This window comes from Halyomorpha halys, unplaced genomic scaffold (assembly GCF_000696795.3).
Source record: "Halyomorpha halys isolate HHAL.00 unplaced genomic scaffold, Hhal_1.1 Scaffold670.1, whole genome shotgun sequence".
Classification (NCBI taxonomy): domain Eukaryota; kingdom Metazoa; phylum Arthropoda; class Insecta; order Hemiptera; family Pentatomidae; genus Halyomorpha; species Halyomorpha halys.
The window spans coordinates 258,843-283,414 of NW_027106188.1; the positions used below are offsets into that span (position 1 = coordinate 258,843).

The 24,572-nt window shown below is 30.5% G+C and overlaps 1 protein-coding gene across 2 annotated transcripts in view; it reads left to right on the plus strand.

The window, feature by feature from the left end:
* Positions 1-24,572, plus strand: part of LOC106685208 (uncharacterized) — a 98,746-nt gene that overhangs the window by 60,527 nt on the left and 13,647 nt on the right. For both annotated transcript variants that reach the window (XM_014427764.2, XM_024360748.2), the window contains exon 3: positions 8,654-8,791. In XM_014427764.2, coding sequence (XP_014283250.1) covers positions 8,654-8,791 — 138 coding nt within the window. The remainder of the gene's footprint in view (positions 1-8,653; positions 8,792-24,572) is intronic.

Genomic DNA, 24,572 nt, shown 5'->3' on the forward strand with positions numbered 1-24,572 from the left:
TAAATAAACAAAAATTAATATTTCAAAAAATTTAAAGATAAAGAACCAGCAGATTTTCAATTTTTTTTTTAATAATTGTTTATTGTTATTTACAACTGTATAGGTATATACACATCAAGTTAATTTGCTCTAAGTAATATTATGACATGATACAAACATGTGAAGAATCTACCCATTGATAGAACTCCAAAACATTTCTAAAGGAGAAGATCTCGAGGCCATCTTCTTTTCAGACGCCTAGGAGAATTATTAGGTACTGAAGGAGAAGCTAGGCTAGAAACGAGTTGGTTTGGGTGGTTGGGAAGTTTATTATGGAAGGATTGGTGTCTGTTTCTGGCCAAATCGGTAACATAGAGGACATTGAGGTCCTGATGGATGATTTGATTTTGGACTATAAGGATTTGATTCGAGAGAAATTAGATGGTTTAGTGGAGCCCCATAGCTCAACTCCGTATGTCTAGATAGGCCTTATAACAGTCATGTAGACCAGTCTTTTGCAATGGATTGGAAGTTTGGACCGTTTGTCTAGTAAATGTTGTAATAGTCGGAATCGACGAGCAGTTTCCTGTCTTTTCAGTCTTGTATGAGGATTCCATGTCATTCGTTTGTCCAGATTTAGTCCTAAGTAACGGATCTGTTCAACTGGAATAAATGGGGTATTATTAAAAGATACTGTGGGGAAAGACGAAGGTTTACGACGAAGGAGTTTTGCAATTGAAATTAAAATATTGTAGAATAAAAAATATATGTAAATGTCAATAACGTTAATTATATACGTACCAAAGGTAAATAGAGTTATTATAATGTATAATTAAAATTAAATAAATACATTTTGTTATCAAAAGAAAGTGAATCTCTTGAAATATGGAGGAATTGTTAATTATTTAACTAAAACAAAATTGATTGAATAAAACATAATAAGTAACTCAGGTTTAATAAAAGTACTTTATGATTAAGAATTTAAAAAAAATTGATTTTTCTCTAATTAATAAGATAATGGCTATCTGGTCTTATCGTTATCAGTTAACTAATAATATTCACGTTCTAGAGCTAATGTCCTATAAGCTAATGACGGCAACGCATTGCCATTAGCAAATGGTAAATGATCTAAAAAGAGGAGAGTTCTCACAATCAGACAAACAGTGTACGATATATGTTGACTACACGATCTTGTTGCTTTGGAGCCTCTAAGAAAACTAAGATGTAAACAAATTACGTTGTTCCTTCCCTCATATCTTAGTTCTTTTGTTATAAAAAGAGTACATAATATTTCTCAATTTGCAATATAAGTTAATACAGTACTCATCAGTGAAATTAATCTTCAATTTTTATTACATAAAATCTTCAGTCTTCTACATAGAAAAATAAATACTTTTTTTACATGAGCAAAAAATATGCATAGAACAAAAAACAAGAAAGGCAAGTCTGTGAAGTTCATAACATCAAAGTTAATAGGATATGTCAGTGCTTTCGCAATACTAGAAACTGTTTTATGTATGATGTTACAGATAACGAACATGGAAGACAAAGGTGAAGAATACGATAGAAAGCTCAACGGTGAAATAACAGTTTACAACTTTTAAAAAAAAGTTTCTCAAATAATCAAACTCTATAACAAGGAAGAACCACATCAATAATTAAGCCCAATATAGGAATGCAATTTATGATACAAAATCAGATAAATAAATACATGAAACAAATTTTTTTTTTTTATTAAATAATTTAAAAACTTAAGCTCTGCTGATCTTGATTTTTCACGTTATAAAATTGAATTGCAAAAGTCTAGCTCGAAAGTCCCTTTTTTCCCTTACTGTGTAGTATTACATTCTGTCATAAATTTTCAAAAAAGCACTCAACAGTGTAACAGAGGTCAGAGAGTACATTCATGTAAACATACACCTAGAGAGATATAAATTAAATGATAACGAAATAATACATAGAAAAAATAAAACAAAATTTAACATAAAATAAAATAACCTCTTAAACATATCCATGCGTATTTAAAATATTTGCATTCAGCCTTGGGCACCCCGAACCGAGCTGATCCCCCAACATGTAAAAGAAAAAGCGGCACTATGGAAGGTAGCTTGCTTCTCTCCAACCGTGTAGTTGTTATTAAAAACCAGTAAAGGCTGAGCGAGGGCAACACCCACAGACGGTTATGGCATGATAACCTGAGTGCAGAATCTGGATATTGCCAGAACCCCAAAATAACCATTTACAACACTGCCGTTTCAACTATCGGAGGAGATGGGATAAACCAGGATAGGGATTGAGCGAAGGAATTAGGATAATGAGGGAGTTTCTCGTGTGGGGACTTTGGATGAAATAAGTTTTGAAATAAATGGGATATTAAGATCATTATCTTGAGGTATTGTTGGTTCCATACTTAGGACTTAGGACTGAAAGGATTAAATGTCAGTTGTTTTAGCTGTCCATAAGTCCAGATAGGTTTTGGTATTGTCTTGTAAATAATTAGTTTATTGTCAACTGAAAGCTGATATTTTCTATTTATCAGTCCCCATTACACATTAACGACACTCTTTGTCAAGAAGCCTAAGGTTTGCCCGAACGGTCCGCCCCTGTACTTCGCACCTATCTATTTCACATCCATTCGATGCGATACGCCCCTAGCGCAGACCAGAACATCATGTGTGGGCACACAAGATGGGCTAGCGGCCACCCTGGGAACAGACCAACACCGTTAATTCGTCCAGGGGACATCAAATCTCTTGTCTGCCACCGATGACCTCCTTCCAACACCCATTGAAGGCACAACTGCTCGCTGTTCCAGAATGCAGTTAATCATACCTTTTTTAGAGTATTCCCACGTACTGACTGAGTTGGCATGCAATTAATCTTGGCATTACTTATATCGCGAAGTATATTTTTGAGGATAAGCACAATATTGAGATAAAACTGTGCTGCTTAAATCATTATATGATAATGAAATTGATAAATTGGATTTATTTCCACTAACAGAAATATTACCAGTATCCTCCCAAAGCAAAAGCTTCTAAAATATGTAATCTATACTCCTTATCCTTCAAGCTATATGAACAATGGACTATAAAACTTACATGTTAGTATAATTATAAATATAATATATATCAATACATAATAAATGTAAGTTGGCAAACATAATTGTAGTGGATTGCTTGTACTAATAAATATTATAATGAATACCTGAAAAAGTCTACAAATAGTGCAGTATAATATTTGAAATAACTTAAGGCCCAAAAAAATAAAATAAATAAGACCAACATAGTTTCATAGAGCTTATTTCGCACACATAACTATTTCAATCATTTCATTTAATCGGTGGCGACAAGGGTATCAAATTTTTTTTTTCTAATTTTCTTAACAGAGAAAATGAAAGTAGCAAATAATTTAAATAAAGTATCCCATGCCAACTTCATAAAGTATTATTGTGAAATCTAGCATGGTAATCTATGAAATGTTTTTGTATACAACTCAATATCTCGTTTGAGACAGATTTGTATAACATTACACAGGTAACATTTGTTATCAAACTGTTCCAGGCTATTATGCTTCTGTCGATTTTTATCTTAGTCAATAACCTATTAATATGACAATTTCACTTATAATATCTTTTATCCTTTTACGATAAAGTGATAGATTTATCATTGTAAAATGAAAAATTATTAAGTGAAATTGTGATGGTTATTCACTAAGATAAAAATTGACAAAAGCATTCTAGCCTGCAAAAGTTTGACAATAAATGTTAGCCCTGATATTGTAAATAAGATCCTTGATAATGGAAGAAATGGCCGAAATGTAAGAATTACAAGTTTGAGACGATGTGGATATTTTTATTATAACTAAGAAATCTTTTTGTTCATGATCATTTATATTTTTTTATAATTCTTCAATTTTTTAAAAATTATTTTCCTATATCTCTTTAAATATTTTTTCTCTCTTAACCCAATACACTATTTTCCCTTTAACAAAAAAAAAATTATCTACAAAATAAATAATTAATATTTTAAATATAATAATATACATATAAAAATCTAATATATTTTCGCACATAAGTAATATTTAATTAGAAATTAAAAGCACAACTAAACAAAGTAATAAATATAAAAAAAAGTAATGAAATAAAAAAAATAATAAATATGACAACCTGACATATTCGTTAATAATCCAAAAATATAAGTAGTTAGTTATATAATATAACTATAAAATATAAATATTTCTGAAGGTAGTTGTAGATCGCTGAAAAAATTGTATTGGGATTTAAAATCTTATAAATACTGGTTCGAAAATATTTAAAAAATTAAAACTATATGGTCTTGTGTAAGTGCGAAACATTAACGGGATAATTTAATAGCAATATGAATCTCCTTGGAAGAGCAAATATGAGGAAGGAAAACTGAACGGTAGGAACATGGATGAGTGAACATGGGGCAGGTTGTCAGCGTCCGATGAACCCTAAAAGCCTAACAAACCGAATCCCCAAGGGGTTTTCTGCCATCCAGGACGGAATTCCATTGTCCCTTGTGCTATATTAAAGTATAAGAATTCGTGAAGAATTTATTTTCTTGGCAATCTACAAAGTTACAACGTCAGTTGATTGTCACGATAATATTCTAAGTAAATTAGACGTCTCACTGCATAAGTTTATGTAGTACATAAGCTATAACATACTCCAAGTTTTTTGTATGCGTTTATCACAAGACTCGGCAAAAAACGCACAATCCGGACATATTATCTATACACAGGATACATAATAATAATATATATGTAAATATTTAAGTTTGATTTACATGTGTGATAAAAATTGTGATTGTATGATAATTTTGGGTCAAACGCCACCCAAAATTCAATTGTTTAAAACTTATTTTTTTATATCTCTCTAAATATTTTTTCCCTCATAACCCAATAAACCTTTTTTTTCCTTTAATAAAAATATTAAAAAAGAATTATCTAAAAAAAAATTTTTTAAATTCTTAAAATGTATTAATAATATATATACATAAAAAATCTAATATACCTTCAATAATTGCTCATTTTACTGGCTATTCAAGATTTTTTTTTTATTAAATAGTTTGTTACACGTAGATAACAATGCACCCTTAACTTACTCATATACTAAATTTCTTCCTTTTAAATTCCAACCCACTTTGAATCGCGAAAAACTGTTTTTGCCTTTTATTCCCGTAAAAACCAACAACTATAATAGAGTAATTTCCATAAAGCCTTAATGAAAAATAAACAAACTGATATATGTAACTTTTCTGGGCCTCTTTTGTTTTCTAAAGGCAAAATTAAGGATTTTGTATCCCAAAGAGTTTTAAAACTGAATAGATTTCAGATGTGTTTGTATAAAAGTGTTAATAAACATTTATATAAATTATTTAGTTTTTTTTATTAATTAATTCAGCAAAAGCAGAAGAACGTAACGCACACAGTGGCAGAGATAACAAACCCCCTCCCTTTATAATGATAAGATGTATCCGAAAAGAGAGAGCACCCTGAGTTTTTCAAGGCAAGGCGCTCAAATACCTAAATTATTCAAACGATTCAACCCTCTTGACCCTATGTACAAGAATAACTCTTCAATTCTAATTCTCTATTAATGGCGAGTTAATCTGAATGAGATGTAAATAAAGAACGCTAGAGTTTTTCTTTTCACTGATAACAAACTAATCACAAAATAGGTGGATAAGGTCAACAACTGTACCATTCCGGTAACTCAAAGGTTTTAAAGAGTAGGAAGATAAATATATATATTTTAATTCATACAGATACAACATATTCTACAAAAGTATCAAATTATATATTAAGTGGACTGGTGTATGTGGACTGGTGGGTGTATTATTATTAGGAAAAATATGAAACATTCATTTATAAGAATTTAAGTCAAGGATTTCAGAAGACAATGGTACCTCACTAATCTACATTGAACCTTGATCAGTTAATGGCCATTGTTGGTACAGAAAATAAGGATAGTATTCGGATGGCAGGTGTGAATACATAGAGAATCGAACCTAAAACAAGAATCTACAACACTCACATTGCTAGTAAGCTAGGTTCAACTAATGTTAAGGCCATATGTAGCCTAGGTGGTTGAGGCGTAAGTCTTAACGACAGCGGGGCCGTTTTGAATCAGACCTAAGGTGTCGACTTTTATTTCAGGAGTTGTCCAACGAAATTTAAACTTGAACCCCTTCCCCTATCGTAGTTAGAATAGTGTGGTAGTCTGTTAATGTTCAAAAAATCACCCTAGATTCAAAATTAAACACCTAGAAGGATTTAGATTAGTTTTGACAGCTAAACACAGCTTAGGTGTTCACATGACCTTTGCAACGCCAACCTGCAGGTGATTTTCCAGCAGAATGGAGATGGGGTGGCAGATGACAGGATCAAGGCCTGATAGAGCGGATAATGGAGTACATTAGGAGGTCACCAGCCTATCACCCGACCGCTGCGCCATTTCCGTTCCATGGGGTAGAATTTAAATTTTTCTTTAGGACCTATCGCTTCCAAACTCAACAGTAAATTCGATCCTGTCAGCTTCTTTACTGTCCGGAACAACCTTCAGAGCCGAGAAGCGTTTAGACATCAACAGAAACGGTCGATGTTTTCAAGAAACGACTTCCTTAACTGTCCTTGGGGTCTTTCATCAACAAGGTTATAGCCCATTGTCTTCAATGGGTCCCTGTGGCCATTCATCCTCGGATGGCCTAAGCACTTTATTGGTGAGACTCTAACATATCCTCCCATTATGGATGTAGCCTGCTTTTTACCTTCATTTCGTCGTTAAACGCCAATAAGCAAGAGTGTATATCTTAACAGATTAAGACGCATTTAGTGCGCAAGGGCTTGTTTTAGCTGAAAATGTACAACCTATTTACTCATATAACATATCGCCCTATTAAGAAGGAATGTTTTTATTTAAATAATAATTTTATATGTCGATGATTTTTTTTTTACCGTAACTGACATCAATAAATAAAGCCTGACCTTAGTCTAACGATAGTTTTTGATGTTTCTTTGTATTATGATTCAGAAAGATTTTAAAACAGTATCTAGTGAGATTTTTTTGTTTTGTTTTGGGATTACACGATACTTTTCATAAATCACAATATAATTAATAAATTAGTTAAGATGACAATAAATAAATTAAAAAAAAATAATTTGTAGAGAAGATGGTCGGAAAGTGCAGTCAGCAAATGAACAAAAAACTATTTATTCGTGCCGATGATAAACTATCATTCAGAGAAATATAAAAAATAAAGAAAATAATAAACAAACAAATTTGAAAATATACATAACCATGAATTAAATAGAAAATAGTTGATTAATAACAATAGAAGTGGATAATATTAATAACAATATTATATATTTAATCTTCTATTATTATCAATCTACTACTATCTACTTCCAAGGTTATTATTCAACTATTTTCTATTTAATTCATTGTTATGTATATTTCCAAATTTATTTGTTTATCATTTTCTTTTACTTTTTTATGTTTCTCTGGATGATGATTGTTATATCTTTTTGTTTTTTAACCCTGAAATTCAAGTCGAAACGTCGTTACAAATCAATAGTTTTTGTTTATTTGTGTTTAGTTGCTGACTGCAACCCCCCTCTCACCCACCCCGACCATCTTTTCCACATAGTAATCGACGGTCAACTATCAACACCTCTTTAAAAAATTAATTTATAATGTTCAAATTAATTTTTAATTAATTGAAATATTAATTACAAATTATTACATGCAACTAAAAGAACACTATTAAAAACTATCCAAAATAATAAGACAAAAATTCAAGATGGCGGCGGTTTGATTTTAGCCGAAGATAGCTGTAAAGTTATAGAGAGGGAGAACGGTTTCCCCTCTTTGAGAGTATCCTGCCCCCCTAAACTCCATCCACAGGATTCTTCATGAACCTGTCGAGCTTACAATTAAAACTATGGTAACTGCTAGAAGAATAGGATCTTGTAGTACAAAGCCCATTGGAAACAAATACAGTTATTTCACCCAATTTTTTATTACTTTAATGAAAACTATGTAGTATTCATAGTAGTACAAATATTAGTCAATATTAATGAGTAAGCCAAGTAAAGTGAGGGGAATAAAAAATGGCAGTGTTTCAAAAAGTAAAAAAATAATACATTTACTTTCGGAGCTCCATATCTTTCAAATTAAGAACAGCACTAAAAAATCTAATAGAACATCAATAAAAGTAAAGTACATGTGCTAAAATATGAAAAAAATATGAGCCCTAATAGAGCTGTTTACGTTTTATAGTTCCCGAAATACAGTTTTTTAAAAGATAACCTAAAATAATAAAATAACGAAAAATCAGTAGTATTTTAGTTATTTTTGGGAAAAATATTTTTCAGGAATCATCCGTCGTACAGAAGTCTATTAGTAAAATTCAACTGAGGTCGAACGATATATATTTATAGAAATATTTTTTCTCAGTAATATGAAATACAATTAACTAAATCATTAGGTTCATTCAAAGAGTAATAGGAATTAAATTGAAATCTATTTTTATTTTTTTAAGTTAATAAAATTGTAAAATAACTTGTTCTTATATAATTTTCGGTAAGTTTTTAATTCATATTTAATAGTTATAGTACATCATAAATAATTTTAGTTTTTTAATTGCAGCGGGGCATGGGAGAAGAGTCCACCGAGAGCGGAAATGGAACCGAACAGTATGAAGTCACGACAGATGCGACCTCTGCAGAACTGGAAGGAAACGACACCAGGGAAGCTTTAGCTCACGACAGCAGTCAGCACTCTTCGGTAAGTCTAACTTAATAATTAATTAATTAGCTGTAATTAAAGTATATATATATAGCAAGCAGAGTCTGTTACAGAGACAGCTAACAAAATCAAGGTAAAATATTCTGGACAAAATGATTGATTACAAACGATTAGTGTCAAAGATGGCAGATAAATTAAATTATTGGTAATGAGTAATCATATTGGACATCAGCAGTTTAATTGTTTATTTTAAAAAGAGTATAAACACCAAAAATAGACTGTGATTATTCCAAAAAAAAAATGACCCAAAACTACAATTTTAAAGCCAGAAAATTCTAAAAATGTATCGGATGATAAAATTATTATAAAATTTTATTCTATCTTCGGTGTAAGGAGGACTGATCTATGATTGTAGCAATGCCAATCTGGACATGCGGAGTTGAGCTTTGGGGCTCCACAATAACTTCGAACTCCTCCCGTATTTCACTAAAAAAAAAATCAATTTTGTTATGAAGTTTTTTTTATTCAGACCACCAGGCAAAAAATAGATTCCTCTTTTCCTTACAAGTTTAAAAATATAAATTCTGAAGTTATAATAAAGTTTTTTAGATCGAAACTTCATTTCGTACCTTTTGAACCACTTCAAAGTTGAAACTATTTTTTGTTTTAAACATATTCAACATAAACGTTTCTTAGTGTGTTGAATCAAAATCTATCATCATTTTAGTATAAAAAATATGTAAGGCTTACTCAATAATTTTTTTTAATTTATATTACCCAGAAGTATGTATGCAAATTAATTACCAAAACATCTAAAATTTTCCATTATTCTCAGTTATTTGTACATAAAATAATTTACCATTATTGGTTACCAAAAAACTGGATAACCTATAGTACAAAAGCCGGCAAGAAAAAAAGGCAGTTACTTAAACCCAATTTTTTATTACTTTAATGAAAACTATGTATAATTACTAGTCAAAATGTATGAGTCTGCCAAGTATAGGTAGGAGGAATAAAAAATGGTGGCTGTATCAAAACATTTAAAAAAAATTATTCAAAAAAAAATCTCAGGAACTATGTGACGTATAGATCTCTATTAGCACTCAAATGAAAGCTAGTTTAATGTACAATTAGAAGTAGTAGTTTTCATGATATTTGCTAAAATAAATTGATTTATAGTTGTTCAGACAATAAGTTTCATTTATGAAAAACTTTATTTCAGAAACGATAAGACAATTAGCCTGAAACCAGAAACCACTAGAAAATTTACTCCTTTTTAAATGACATTCTCCAAGGTTTTCTTGTGTTGTAGATACTTTTTAAGATATAGAGCCCCGAATAAAAATTATTTTTTTTAAAGTTTTGAAACAGCCACTCCCCCACAGACTCATCAATTTTTACTAGTAATTATACATAGTTTTCATTAAAGTAATAAAAAATTGGAGTGAGATAACTGCCTTTATTCTCCTCTTGCACTACTAGTAAAGACCGCCCACTTTTGTCTTTTACTATGGATTTTTTCTAAAATTCTCCTGAACCGCACCTAAATGGCCGTGTAAGCTATAGCCATTGATTATTGTGTTTGGCTGCGAAATAAAAAAAACCTTCTCCCTTAAGAGGTGTCAGATCCCCGAGCAGCACCCACGTCGCGTCACGCTGGTGGGTGTCTGCCCTAAAAAACGTTTTTCACCAGTTTTTTTTTTTCCTCTTCACTAAAGTGGCTTTATAGGTAACCGTTTAAACCTATAGTAAACACTGATTTATTTTTTCAATCTTGGATGGGGGAGTTAGAAATATTCAATTCTTATGAATCTGTTATTTATTTATTTTTAAATAACTGAACTATATCTCTATTGTAACTAAGGGAACACATGTTTAATATTAATTATTTTATCATAGTTGGTTTATTTGGCGTAATTTTAATTTAATTTAACTATTTAAACTGTATAGCAGTTTAGTTAAAAAAACAAAACTTTTTTGTTTTTATTTTTTATATGCACTATTTAAGATTTAATTTTTTTATCATATCTCCGCTCCGTTAGCTTAATGAAATAATTGCAATTTTTTAGAAATTGGCTTTATTTTGTTAAATCGTACTTTTTTGTTCAAATAAAAACTTCTTCATGGCGATTCCTTCATATTTTTAACCGTTTTCCTTTCCTAATACGTCAGGAATGTAAAATTTATGATATATTTCCTGAAGAACAAAGATGTATTTGGTACTGGTTACGGTTAGTTTGGTATTCATTATTTTATAAATTTAAATGTCTAAAAAATTTCAATAATAACCAACGATGTTTATAAACTACTATGATAGAAGAATAAAACTATGGGTCATTGTATTAAAACGAATTGGATTTTTTTTTTTTTTACTTTTCGTGTAAAATTGTAATTTTTGATACTTCTAGAGCAGCAATATGTAACCTATTAAAAACCAAAGTTTCGTGCAATTGCACCTTTTGTTCTCTAACTCCAAATTCTACCAAACCTCAACAGAAATTCGAATCATCGAAAAAAAACATTCAAATAACACTAATTTTAGTATGCACAAAATTACACGTTTAGGATTTTTTCAATAATTTGCCCCGTTTTGAGATTTATTCACATATTACACGTTTTATTTATTTTATTTTTTTGGACTTTATTTTAATTTTTGTCAAATGAAATTCAATGGTTAAACTAGCTTTTTCGTATTATACACATATAGGTGTAATTGTGTCAATATTAGTACATTTTTTTCCCTTATTTAATTCATAGTTTAAAATTAACAAATTTGAGTCAAGCAATATTTTAATTAACATGTGAAGAGCCGAATGCAACAAAGAAAAAACAAGTGATAAACGTTGTTGGAATAATATTAACTAGTATTTTCGAGTAACAATAAAAAGTCTAGGGAGAATAAGTTATAGAGAATTTCATTATTATTATTATTATTATTATTAGTAGTAGTAGTAGTAGTAGAGATAGATTTCAATTGATGCGATAATAATAAAAAAAAGTACATTCATGTAAATGACGAAGTTTCTATATAAATCATTACTTTTTATTATTGCCAATTTCTTATTTGTTATTACAGTTCCAATGTGCTGTTCAGAATAAAGCTCTGAGCTATATGCAAATAGGCATACAGCTGATCTGTCATCTGAAACAATAAAGAAATTTGAAAACCAGAAATAATTTTTAATTTAAACCAATATAGCGTATCTACAAAAAAAAAAAACAGACGGTCCAAGTAAAAAAAAAATTATAAATTTATATTATATAAAATTATATTTTATTTATAAAACTTTTTAGATTTTTTCGTGCTTTTCTGTTATCTTCGAAATGCCAAAAAGACTGAATATATGACTTTATAAATTGATCATTGCCTTATACCGAAATCAGAAACTAATCTCCTTTTTACGTCCCTACATTCTGCGTATCAAAAAAAACCTGGTGTTCGGAGTAAAAAAAAAATTATAAAAATAATGTTATATTTATAATTAAATATGTATATTATATAAAATTATATTTTATTTATATATAATATACATAATATACTAGAATTCGAACTTTTGCTGGATCGCAATTATTTCCCTTACTATATACGCCATATATTGACATGTGAAAGTAATAAGCTAACTAGATAAGCTAATAGATAAAAAGTAAAAATGATAAGCTAACTAGATAAAAAGATAACTAGTAGAAATTAGTTTCTATCCTATATCTAAAAGGTAATTTATAATGAAAGGATTCATATCTGGTTCACGCTAGATCGGTTACATATGGAACATTAAGATCTTTATGGAGGATTGGATACGAGAGTAATTCGAAGATTTTGACGATGAAAATATTACATGAGGATCATAAAGAGTATTATAAGAGGAAAATTTTAGACACAGTATATATTTCAGAAAGTTATAAATTTAATTTTAAATCAGATTTAAAAACCTTAAACCGCTACTAGTCTAAAGTAATCAGTAAAATTAATATGCAGTTGTTCGGAAATTGTCAATACATGATTTTTAAATATTAAACAATTTAATGGAAATGATCATAAGAATGAGGAATAAACAAAAAATAAAAACAATTGAGAAATGAGATGAATATTGGTACCTTATACGCCACTTTGGAAATCATCTCTGCATATCATTCTTCAGGTGCATTCTCAAAGTTCATATATTTTTCCAAGCTCTTTGGTTGGAATAAACTATATAATTACAAATGAAATACGAATATTATTTAGGTAAAAGAAATAAAGGATTTAGAAATGTTATATTTTCAAAACAAAAACAAGTATGAAATAGTAATTTGCTAGTGTACACGTGGAGTAATTTAATCTACTAAAGTTCACTCATTCCAGCCAACTGCCTTCCGGACTTGCCATATTCCAAAAACAAGCGTGAAACAGACACGTAAAGCCTTTCGACCTCATCAGTCCTTCCAGAACAAAAGTTTTTTTTTGTTTTGCTAGTGTCCACTGGACCGGCAACTGGTTGATTGCTCATCCTAACAGAGCCGACGTTTTAATTTTATATATATTTTTTTAAATTATTTTTTCTATCCCTTGGATGATATTCCTATATTAAGATCAATTTATCCCGCTAATACTAGGAGTCTCATCGTAACGTAATAACAGAAAAAAATAATTCCGTTATAAAGACAGAATTAAATTCATTTCAATGATAATGAAAAAAAAAATTATATATTTTATTTATAAATCATTTTTAGTAATATTTTGTTTAATGAGGAATACATGCTGCCAAAATTCATGGCCATAAGCATTAGAGCTCTGAGTTTACATTCATACTATATATACAATGCAAAATAATTAAGAAGAATAAATTATACTGAATAATATAACATTTATAATTATAAAGAATATCACAGCAGTAAAAACATAGTTATTAGTTTTAAAACATAATTATTATACTACATAAGGAATAATAGATAAAATGGGATTTGTCATAATTGGGATTCGTACGTAATTTACTAAATACATAAAAATAAATTAAATCTGTACCACTACAATATCCATGAAGGGTCAAGTGACTTTGTAGGGAAGTTACTAAACGGTTGTGCAAGGAGGTGATTCGGTCAGAATCACACTCTGCCGCCAGATTTTCACCCATTCAAAAGGTACCCACTTTATGAGCCTGGGTGGACACCGGAGGTCTCCTGAATACACAGGGCTGACTCATGGCTACAATGAAACAGGAAATAATTATCTACCAGTCAGATTTGAACCCGGGTCCTTGGAACTGGTTAGTATTAGTTATACGAAATTACAATAATTTAATATATATATACTTGTGAATAATCTAATAAATGGAACCACCATTTATCTCATTTCTTTCTTTCTTTTTTTTCGTTTTTATTTATTTATCAATTTTATTATTCTATTCTATTACATTATTTAATATTTAATAATCATATATTGACAATTTTCAAACAACTACATATTAATTTTACTGAGTACTTTAGACTAGTGACGGCTTAAGGTTTAAAATTTATTGTATAATTTTCTGAAATATATACTGTGTCTAAAATTGTCCACTTAAAAGTATTATGATCCTCATGTAATATTATCATATCGTCAAAATCTTCGAATTCCTCTCGTATCCAATCCTTTCAATCCTCCGTTATATCCCAAATTCTCCTTACTTTGACATAAATAAAATCATCCATAAAGACCTTAATGTTACCGATCTACCCCTTCCATTATAAATTCACTAACCAACCGAACCAATTAGTTTCTAACCTTGCTTCCTCTTCAATACCTGACAATCCTCCGACGCTTCTGAAAAGAAGATGGTCTCGAGACCTTCTAATGTAGAAGGTAGTTTCTTTACTACTACCCTGACCAGCTTCTATGTCCTAAAGCTAAAAAACTGATAAATAATCTTCTTTCAACTAACACATACATAACTCAAAACTGCAGTAACAGCAATCTGTATTATTTTTATATTAATATAACACGAAGGATTGATCTAGGGAAACTGTCAAGTGAAAATGACCACATGTCACTTAGTGAGTACGGTAGCTAACTGTAGACAGTAGACGCGGAAGAGCGAAATGACTGAAGTGATATGTTCCGCTAACGGGAGAACAATACCGCACGTGCTGTCTTCCCACGGTGTCATCCCCCGGGCGATTTTTCACTAGTAGTGTCCTGTCCGGTCCGAAGATCCACCGGGTAGATCAGAATTTAGTGTAAAACACTAATATTTGATGCCTCAAAATAGAAATATGGACGCGTTCCATTTTTTATTTTTATTTTTTTAATAAAAAATAATTGTCCAGATGATTTTCCCCTTGGACTAGAGTTACTTAACCGTTCATTTTCAGAGAAAACCTGGACAAATTCTAACCGAACTTCAAAGAACCTCTTGCCCACAAAATTTCCTTTTTCGTTGATATGTTCTTGTTTAGCTCATTGGTAAAAAGGATAGAAACAAAATTTCCTTTTTTATTTACTACTTCCAGCCTTCTCGATTATTTCCATAGGCACAGGAAGAACAAGAGGGGGAAAAGACAGCTATTGTGGAGTATTGCAAACAATTGTATTTGTTACAATCTCGTAATACTGTTGAAAACGGACCCAGTTTTTAAAAACGCTCATAATGTAATGTTATCTTTTTAATCGGACGATATGTATAACAGAAAAAAAAACTTTATTTATTGATAGATATTACAATATGCCACACCGTTGTGGAAAATCAGTAATAGTGATGAATGATCACATTCATACTAGAATAAAATAACATAAGGATGAAAAATAAATAAATGAAAAAAACAAATTACTTAAAAATAAATAAATTCTCTCTTAAAATATATACAAACAGTAGGATAAATAAAATGAACATAATCAAACTATGTGCATGAAAAAATAAATAAATAAAATAATGTTAAAAATTAAAGTATGGGTATTAAACATCTAGTCACAATGTATAATAATAAAATAATAAAAATATACAATTTCATAAAATCTATTTAAACCTAAATTTCAGGAATTTCATGAGCTTCGAAACAGCCTTAAGTGATACCGTATATTAACTTTTTTTTTTTGAACTGTAGAAAACTATTTTTTCTTATTTCTTCATTTTTCGTTATGTAGGCCTACTAAAAGTAACAATTTTGAAAAAGTCCATAAATTTAAAATAGAATTTATGTTGTAAACTCAATGTTTATAACAATTTACCCGAAAAGCGGAATACAAGATATACTATAATGGGATGTAATGAGAGGTTTAAGTATATATTGTTAATAACTAATAAAAAAAATACAAAAGAAGAATAACAAATATACAAATTTAACTTAATTTCGTTATTTTTTAACAGTTTAGTAAATATAGCACCAATGTACTTCGTTTATATGATTTTTTGTATTTTTTTTACTCAGTATTTCTGCCACATGGAGCTCCGCACAAGAATAAATATCCGATTAACTTTCTTCTATTGAATTGCTACGAGTAATTCCTCATAACTACATATATTTATGTTTTTCTAAACCGGGTTTATATTAATTAATCAATCGATGCATTGAAAGTTGAATGATTTTACGGATCTCTGAAAAAAATAACAAAGATGCCTGAAAAGAAATCTGGTAGGTGCCTCCCAACTTTCTCCAATTCTTTAATATTTTCAGTTCATAAACCTTTATAAATTTCCCGATTGGCTCAAACCATGAATCATTCAACCGCCATTGCCTTGGTCCGTTTCCAACCTGATCGATTCCTGTGAGTGGATGATCCTCGGAAGGCTTTATAGAAGAGCGGATGCCACCTAATGACAATGAATGCTCTGAGGACACCATTTCACGCTGATCTGAACGACAGAAGTACTGGTTGTTTACTCTAACGGGGCTTCTACCCTCATCGATTTGACTAGTGATCTTCGAAAACGGTTCTCGGTCACATTCAAAAAATATATCCCTCAAACCATCGGGGTATAGGCTTGATTAAAACCAAGGGAAGAGAAGATCATAAAATTTGCTTTTCAATTATTTAAGCTATTGAATAATAATTTCAAAAAATATCAATACTCGTTTTAATAATTAAGGTTAAAAGGCTTAATTAAATATAAATATTCAAATGAGCTAAGAAAAAAAAATCTTCAATTGAAATGCTTCTCGGATTCGTGGAAGAAAATGCTTATACATCGGGTTGAGGTGCCCTCAGGATGTTCGCATCTCGGCATATTTGACCTCAGTTACGTCACAGCTCGTGTGCAACGGAAAAGCGGTTCTTCAACTGTTTGTTACGAGGAATTGACGTGTTCCTTTAAATTAAATGACAATTCTAAAATACAAACGCAATTGACCTCGATATTCTTAGTAGCAGAAACGAAGACAACAAAGATATGCTAGGTGAGGAAGGATAATTATTATAATATTCTGTGATTTCCTTTCATCAATGAAATCGGCCTTGCAGAAATTCCTTTATTTAAAATCCCTAGTTCACATGAATATTTTAAAATAACTTGGGAAAATTTGTATTAAATTTTTAGTAAGAAATATAAATATAGTTTTTGGTCCGTCAAAAATATATACACTTTGAAAGCATTTTAAGTTAATGCACTTTATAGTTAATTAAATAATGATTTGTTTAGTAACATTAATTTGGATGATAACAGAATGACATTCACCACTCTTGTTCTCAACGACTTATATAACACTTTTAGGCATCAATTAAAAATTGTATTTAGACCTGAATTAAACATTTACTTATTATTGTTAGTGATTAGAAAATGATACTGATTAGTGAAGATGACCATCGATATATCGATTTTGTTAGTTTTGCTTTTAAAATTACTGTTAGATCTACAAAAAACAAGGCGCGGATTCTACGTAGATTGAGATATTTGCTATGTTCTAGGTCATGTGTCTAAAATGGAACAGGCCGAGCGATACTGGAACCTTTACATTTCTTTATATAACTGTGAATAGCAATTGAGTTGTCCAATTTAAGAGCGTTATTCCAAAGAAAGACTTCGCGTTACAAGTCGTTTGTACGATGCTATGGTCCCCTCAGAACCATCTCCATTGAAGAAGAATATCACCATAAGAAGAAAAAGGTAACGTCATAGAGACAGAGAGATAAGGAATAATGAGGAAGAAAGCTGAGTAAGAAGGCTGTGACAAGAAGACGATTGGGGTAGTGACCAGAGCGAGGTGAACGAACGCCATTACAGATTGGTCATGGGAGGCCCTGAGGAGTGTTCCCTCTGTCCCCGCCTTGCCCTCTATGACACCCTGCTCCCATCCCCTACATCCGTATCCCTCTCTTTTGGCACACATACCGGCATTCTCCATGAATAAGGAGCAAATGGAGCTATCATTGCTGTTCGAGTTCCTTTTGCAAGAGAGCTCTTTGTCGTACATCATTACCTACTTGTACACTAACGATCTATGACTACTATATTTTTGTCAAGTTTAACGCGAATTATATGTTAACGTTTGCTTTTTAGCAAGCTCTGAAAGTTATCAAATAATTTAACATAACTTAAAGTCGGTGTTCAATCAAGAGCTAAATCTGCAAGATTAGTAAAGTTTACTTGAACCTGGGCTTGTTTTTACTAAATCTTGTATCAACTGCGATGGAAGCTTATAGTGCAACAACTGGGAAGAGAAAAAGGCAGTTATTTATTAGATTATTTTAATGAAAACTATTGCGTTATTATTAGTCAAAATTGATGAGTCTGTCAAGCCAGATAGGGAGAATAAAATATTGCGGCCGTTTCAAATTAATTTTTCATTCGGAGCTCCATATCTTTCAAACTACCAACAACACTAAAAAACCTAAGAGAACATTATGTAAAGTAGACTAAATTTTTTAAAATATTAGACCTGATAGAGTTATTTAAGTTCAATAGTTCTCGAAAAAAGCTACATTTCACAAAAATGTACTGAAAGATTAGTAGTTAGTAAATTTATTTTAAACTCTCAAAAACCACTCGACGTACAAATGTCTATTAGCACTCAAATTAACGCTATTTTAATGTACTAATAAGTAGTTCCTGACGTTTATCTTCGAGGAGTAGTAGTTTTTATGATATTCACATTAGAATATAAATTTTGCACATGAAAATTTGTCCAAACAACTATAAATCAATTTACTTTAGCAAATATCATGAAACCTAGAACTCCTACGAAATTAAACACCATAAACTACTTTACAGTAGCTATAATAAACTACTTTAAACTAGCTTTAATTTGAATGCTGATAGACATCTGTACGTCAAATGGTTTTTGAGATATAGATTTCCCAAAACAAATTCGCTTACTATGGATATTTCAGTAGTCATTGCCTTGTCAATGTGTCTAAGAAGTCAAGAAAAAATAATTTTATATAATTTTAAAAATTGTATGTTATATAGCGGTATTCCACTTTTACTCTGCATGTATTCAATTGTTATTAAATCCCAATCGATTTGTTTTTTCATGAAAAATAGGAACGAAACATTGTCGATCGTATTAAATGTATAAGAACTTACAAAAACCAATACATCATATTCCGGCGTCTTTTGAGATGCTTAAATGCGAATTTTCATATAAATAAAAAAAAAATCACCCAGAGAAACTAAGAAGGCTATGTTTAGATCTTGATCGACAAGAAAAAAAAAATCAGAATCTGATACAGAAGTATAAGTTAGAACGAGCATGAGAAAAAAATTATTAAAATAAAGCTATAAAGTTTAGCCTTTTTCTAAACATTGGAAGGTTTCTTTGAATCTTACTTGAATTAATTTACTGTTTATTTTTTATATTCAAACAAGAGATTCTCTCCACAACAGTGGTGGTGGCACCTGTTAGATAAGGCTTCAAACAATCGATGCTTGATCATATATAGATTTTTAAGATATTCAGGAGTTTTCAACATAAAACGAAGTATGGTCCAATTCATGTTACCGTGCCGAGAATAGGTTTTTATAATTTATCAGTCAACATTCTACCAATGCAACAATCATCGCTATGGATTTACTTATGATTTTTTAACATCCCAATGCAGAATAACCTAACAAGGGTCAAGGTGCTGAGGAAAGGCTGTACCTTTAGCTAGGGAGACCTAGAGAATGATCCTCACTCAGAACCAGGGAAGTAGCCGAGAGGCCTCAGAAACTATAAGTGGAGCTGCTGCCAAGAGCGGTGAAGAATGGCAAACCCCAAGGTGGCTCTGCTTCTGACTGAACACGGCGGATCTAGATCGGGAGGTCGATAAATATCCCTGGTGGCGGCAGCAGTGCTACAAGTACTGGAGGATTGGCATGGAGTCGAAGACCGTAGGGATCGGCTGAGTCCTTACCAGACAATCAACTGCGAGTGACGCAGAAGTTGTAAATGTTGGTCGAAAGGTGCACATAGTCCCCTGACATCTTTTATCATGGTGAAGGAATACTGGGCATCACGAATTTCTTCCCAAAATAGCTACAAAAGGACAAACATTATATGTTTATTTCCCGACATAGCCATCTAGAGGGAAAAATGAAGAAGAAGCAACATAACAGAGGCTCTCGTAAATAGTTCAACATATATTGAAGGAAAAAGCAGATATACTATTAAAAAAAATGATGATTTGATTTCGCAGAACGGATTTGAAACCATTTGAAGAAAAGGAAATAAGAGATCTGGCAGTTGAATGGGACATACATATTACAGATGAAATCCAGCGTAAGCTCTTCATTCATAGGAGAGCAGGACAAAGAGATTTGGTTGCTACTAATAACAAACAAGAGCGCATGCGCAGGGCTCGGGACGTGACCGGCTCAGTAGTAAAGGAGAAATGATTGACAGGCAGCTTTCAATTACCCCACCTCCACAGCGCTACTCCATTCCATATTCTTCCTTTGGTCTCCTGACCTAGAACTGAACCTGTTACTCTTCTATGTACACGTTTTTCTAGAACGGTTACGTTTAAATCGCTAATGAATTTACAACCAACAAAACTTCAAATAAACAATCATTCCTTCTGTTAGAATATCCTCCGTTAACCTAATGAATTAGTATTCATGGTTTCCGTATAATAACCAAATTAGCTTCTTACACAACCGTTGGACTAATAACAGTACTTCCTTGCAAAGCTCTGCATGTCTGATCCTTCATTCACTGTAGCGGTACAGATTTATTTCATTTTATTTGTTTAACATGTATAGGTAAAATATAACTAATGAATATATTTATTTTTTTTTTATTTTTTCCTTTATATATATTTATTAATGCTTTTATCAATTATTTTTATCTATTATATTATATCATATATAAATTACTTGTTTATATTGTTATTTATTTAAATATTTATTTTATTCTATTTATGTTAATTAAGGGAAAAAATGTGACAAAAAAAATTAATAAATAAAGTATTAAAAATGAAAAAGAAAAGAAAAAATCCTATAAAACAAAAAACATATATTAATATTATATATGGGTAGTAGCGGTACAGGTAGTTTATTAGTTTATTTTTGTTGTTTTTATCTGTATAAATAATTACTGAGTTTATTTGTATTTGAAGTATTAGGATTGGGTACAATTTAGAACTCCAATTTTCTATGTAAATACACGATTTGAAATCCCTAATAGTGCCAAGTTCCTCCAAAACGGTCTGCTTGTTCACAGCTAGGTCAAAAACGAAGTCTTATGAAACTGAAATAACATATCTAAGATGAGTAGGATCTGACAGCAACTTTTTCGTTAAAATCTGCCAACCAGAAATACCACTTCAGAGAATCGATTTTACACTTCTAAGGATTATTTCAAAAACGGTTCGAGCGATTTTTATTGAACTCGTTATATTAATATAAAATTAAGTGATCTTTAATATTTATTAGGTAGGTTTTCTTATTATTGAAATATTCTAACAGGCCTTAAATGATGATTTTTTAAAAATTTTTAATAAAATACCTTCAATTTTGTATTTGAAACAAATAACCATTTCTCACTTTAAGCTATTGTAAACAATGGATAAATACAAAATATTAAAGAATTTGATAATTAATAAAAGGAGAAAAAAATTCAGAAGTACGAAATAGAAAAAGCCGATCTCTTCCGATCACATCCTAATTTATCATATCTTTTGTTAAACTGTTTTATTATTGACAGGGACAAAGTTGATATTCGGTATTTTAACCTTGCGAAAGCCTAAAATAAAAATTTTTATAATAAGTCAAAATTGTGGAATGAGCGTAACAATAAAATTAAAATAAATATATTCATACCGTGTATTTTAGATTAATTATACTTTACTTATACATATTTAAAAAAATAAATCTGTACCACTACAGACCATTAAGGATCAGGGCTGCAGTACTTTGTAAGGAAGTACTCTGACTACACCAACGGTTGAGCAAGGAGGTAATTTTGTCAAAATCACGCTCGGCCACCAGATTTTTACCCAACTAAGGGTACCCACTTCATGACCTCGAAGAACTCCGAATCCACAGGGCTGACTCACGGCTACAGTGAAAAAGAAAATAATTATCTATCACAGCCGGATTCGAACTCGGGTCCTAGGAGTTACCCATACATATTATAGGTTTAAAAAAGAATTGTTTAACTAGTTATAGTAAGCTGTATATGTAGTACAGATGGTCAGCATACCTTTTTTCAATAGAGTGTTTTTATGTTCTCTCTTATTGCAAAAATAGTGTATGAACATACAAGTTACATATTACTGTGCAATATATATTGTAATAATAACAGTAATGAAATAGGAAAAGTAAATCCGACGATGAGTAAAGCAGCCTTGTGCCACGCGATATTGTTTTGTAAACACAAAGGGGGCCGATCGTAGATGGGGGCCAGGGTTTTTCAGCTCAGGAACCGTATCGCTGTGCTCTACCATACCTCGCTCCTCCATATTGTTATAATATTATCCTTCCTATTATTATAAATTATTTCTAATAATAAGTTACTAGTACAATTAATCCAGAGAATCCGCAAAATATTATGTGTTGGCGACTTTTTATCTCATTCATATTTTACGAATATTATAATTATTGTAGATATAATAGTTCCATATTAATAGCTATATAATATTAGCAAATTAACATTATAAGTTATTAGTTCTACCAAATAGACCGCTTACTAATTGTAAAAAGGATCTGTAAAACTATATTTCTAGCTCTATATAACAATTCTGGAAAAATTAAAAACCCTTAAAACTCCAATTATTTTTCATTAATTAATTAGATGACGTTTCGGTCCGATATTTCGTTCATTTTCAAGTCTAATTCCTAGAATCAAAAACTAAACATTGTCAACAATCTTAAAATTTTTATATCAATCATTTTTCGACATATGTTTTTAAATACACTTCTGAATATATTAATACAGGATAGGACACTCACGAGTGACACTTGTATATCTTTTGGGGTACCTTTAACAGTACTGCACATCCTGACTGAGTCCTGTGCCTACGATAACGAACGAGAGGAAGTTGGACTAAGGACTAATATAGGAGTAATATTAAAAAATTATGAAAAAGCATCAAAAAATTGTTTTTGTCTAAGAAAAAAAAATTATACTCTAAACAAAATTTAAATTTATATAATTGTATCTTTCAGAAACTATTTGTACCGGGCAAAACTGACGTCAGTGGTTGAAAAGCTTAAAATTATTGTAAAATAAAATATATTTGAATTGATACCCATCCCATTAAAAACATAGTAATATAACATATCTAAAATTTTTATAACATTTCCCCATGATATAATTGACAGAAGCTAAAAAAAAAAACACAATAATATTTATAATTTAATAATTACTTTGTGAAATCCTATCAGTTTGGCTTTTTCTCAATTAGATTATGAAAAACTCTCATCAAAATTTTAGCTATGTAACATTATTATGTTTTTAATAAGATAGATAACATCACAATATATATCTGTTAAGTTTTTTTGAAATTAAAGTGACACAAAAGGTATAAAAGAAAAAAGTTCTTATGTTGAAAAATGATTTTAAAAAATAAGTTTAAGACTGTTGAAAATGTTTAATTTGTGATTTTGGAAAATAGATTTGATAAAAGAAAAAATTTAGATTACAGGTGTCAGAATTAGGCTTTAGAGCCTTAGAGTAAAATACAATACTTTCAAAATAAATATTATCAAAATAAACCATCATAAGTATAATTATAATTATGAATTTGATAAGATAAAAAATAAACAATAATAATTAACAGAATATATGAAATAAAAATAGAACAAATAAAATAAAACTATAGGTTATATTACAAATCATAAGGTAATTAACTTCTAATAAAAAGAAAAAAAAATGAAAAAGAACCAAATATAAGTAAACTAAAAATAATAAACAAAAGGTACAATTACTGTTAATACACATATTTACAATATATTGTTCCTACAAGTTCAAATTACTGATGGAACGAATACTTATCGATTATTTTTCATTTTATAGAGTGATTTTTCAGGAATCGAGGAAAAACCTCTTGAAATTCACGAGAGTCAAAATGTAGTAAAATATAATATGATACAGGGATAAAATATAATAATATATAATATAGGCGAAATTCGACCGTATCACTTGACCTAATGAACCGTGACGGGGTAAGCGCATACTAAACCATCAAATAGCAACAGTGATGCAGGCGCGGCATCTCACAGCCCCGTCCAATCTTATTTGTTAACAGTAAGGAAGTCCAATCTAAATTGTTGGCAGTAAGGAGCCCCAAGGTTAGTTGTTACACCCCATCGTTTTATTACTTTAATGAAAACTATCGATAATTACTGGTTAAAATTGGCGAGTCTGCCAAATATAGTGAGAGGGAATACAAGTGGCGGCTGGTTTAAAATGTTGAAATGAATCAATTTTTTATTCGGAGCTCTATATCTTT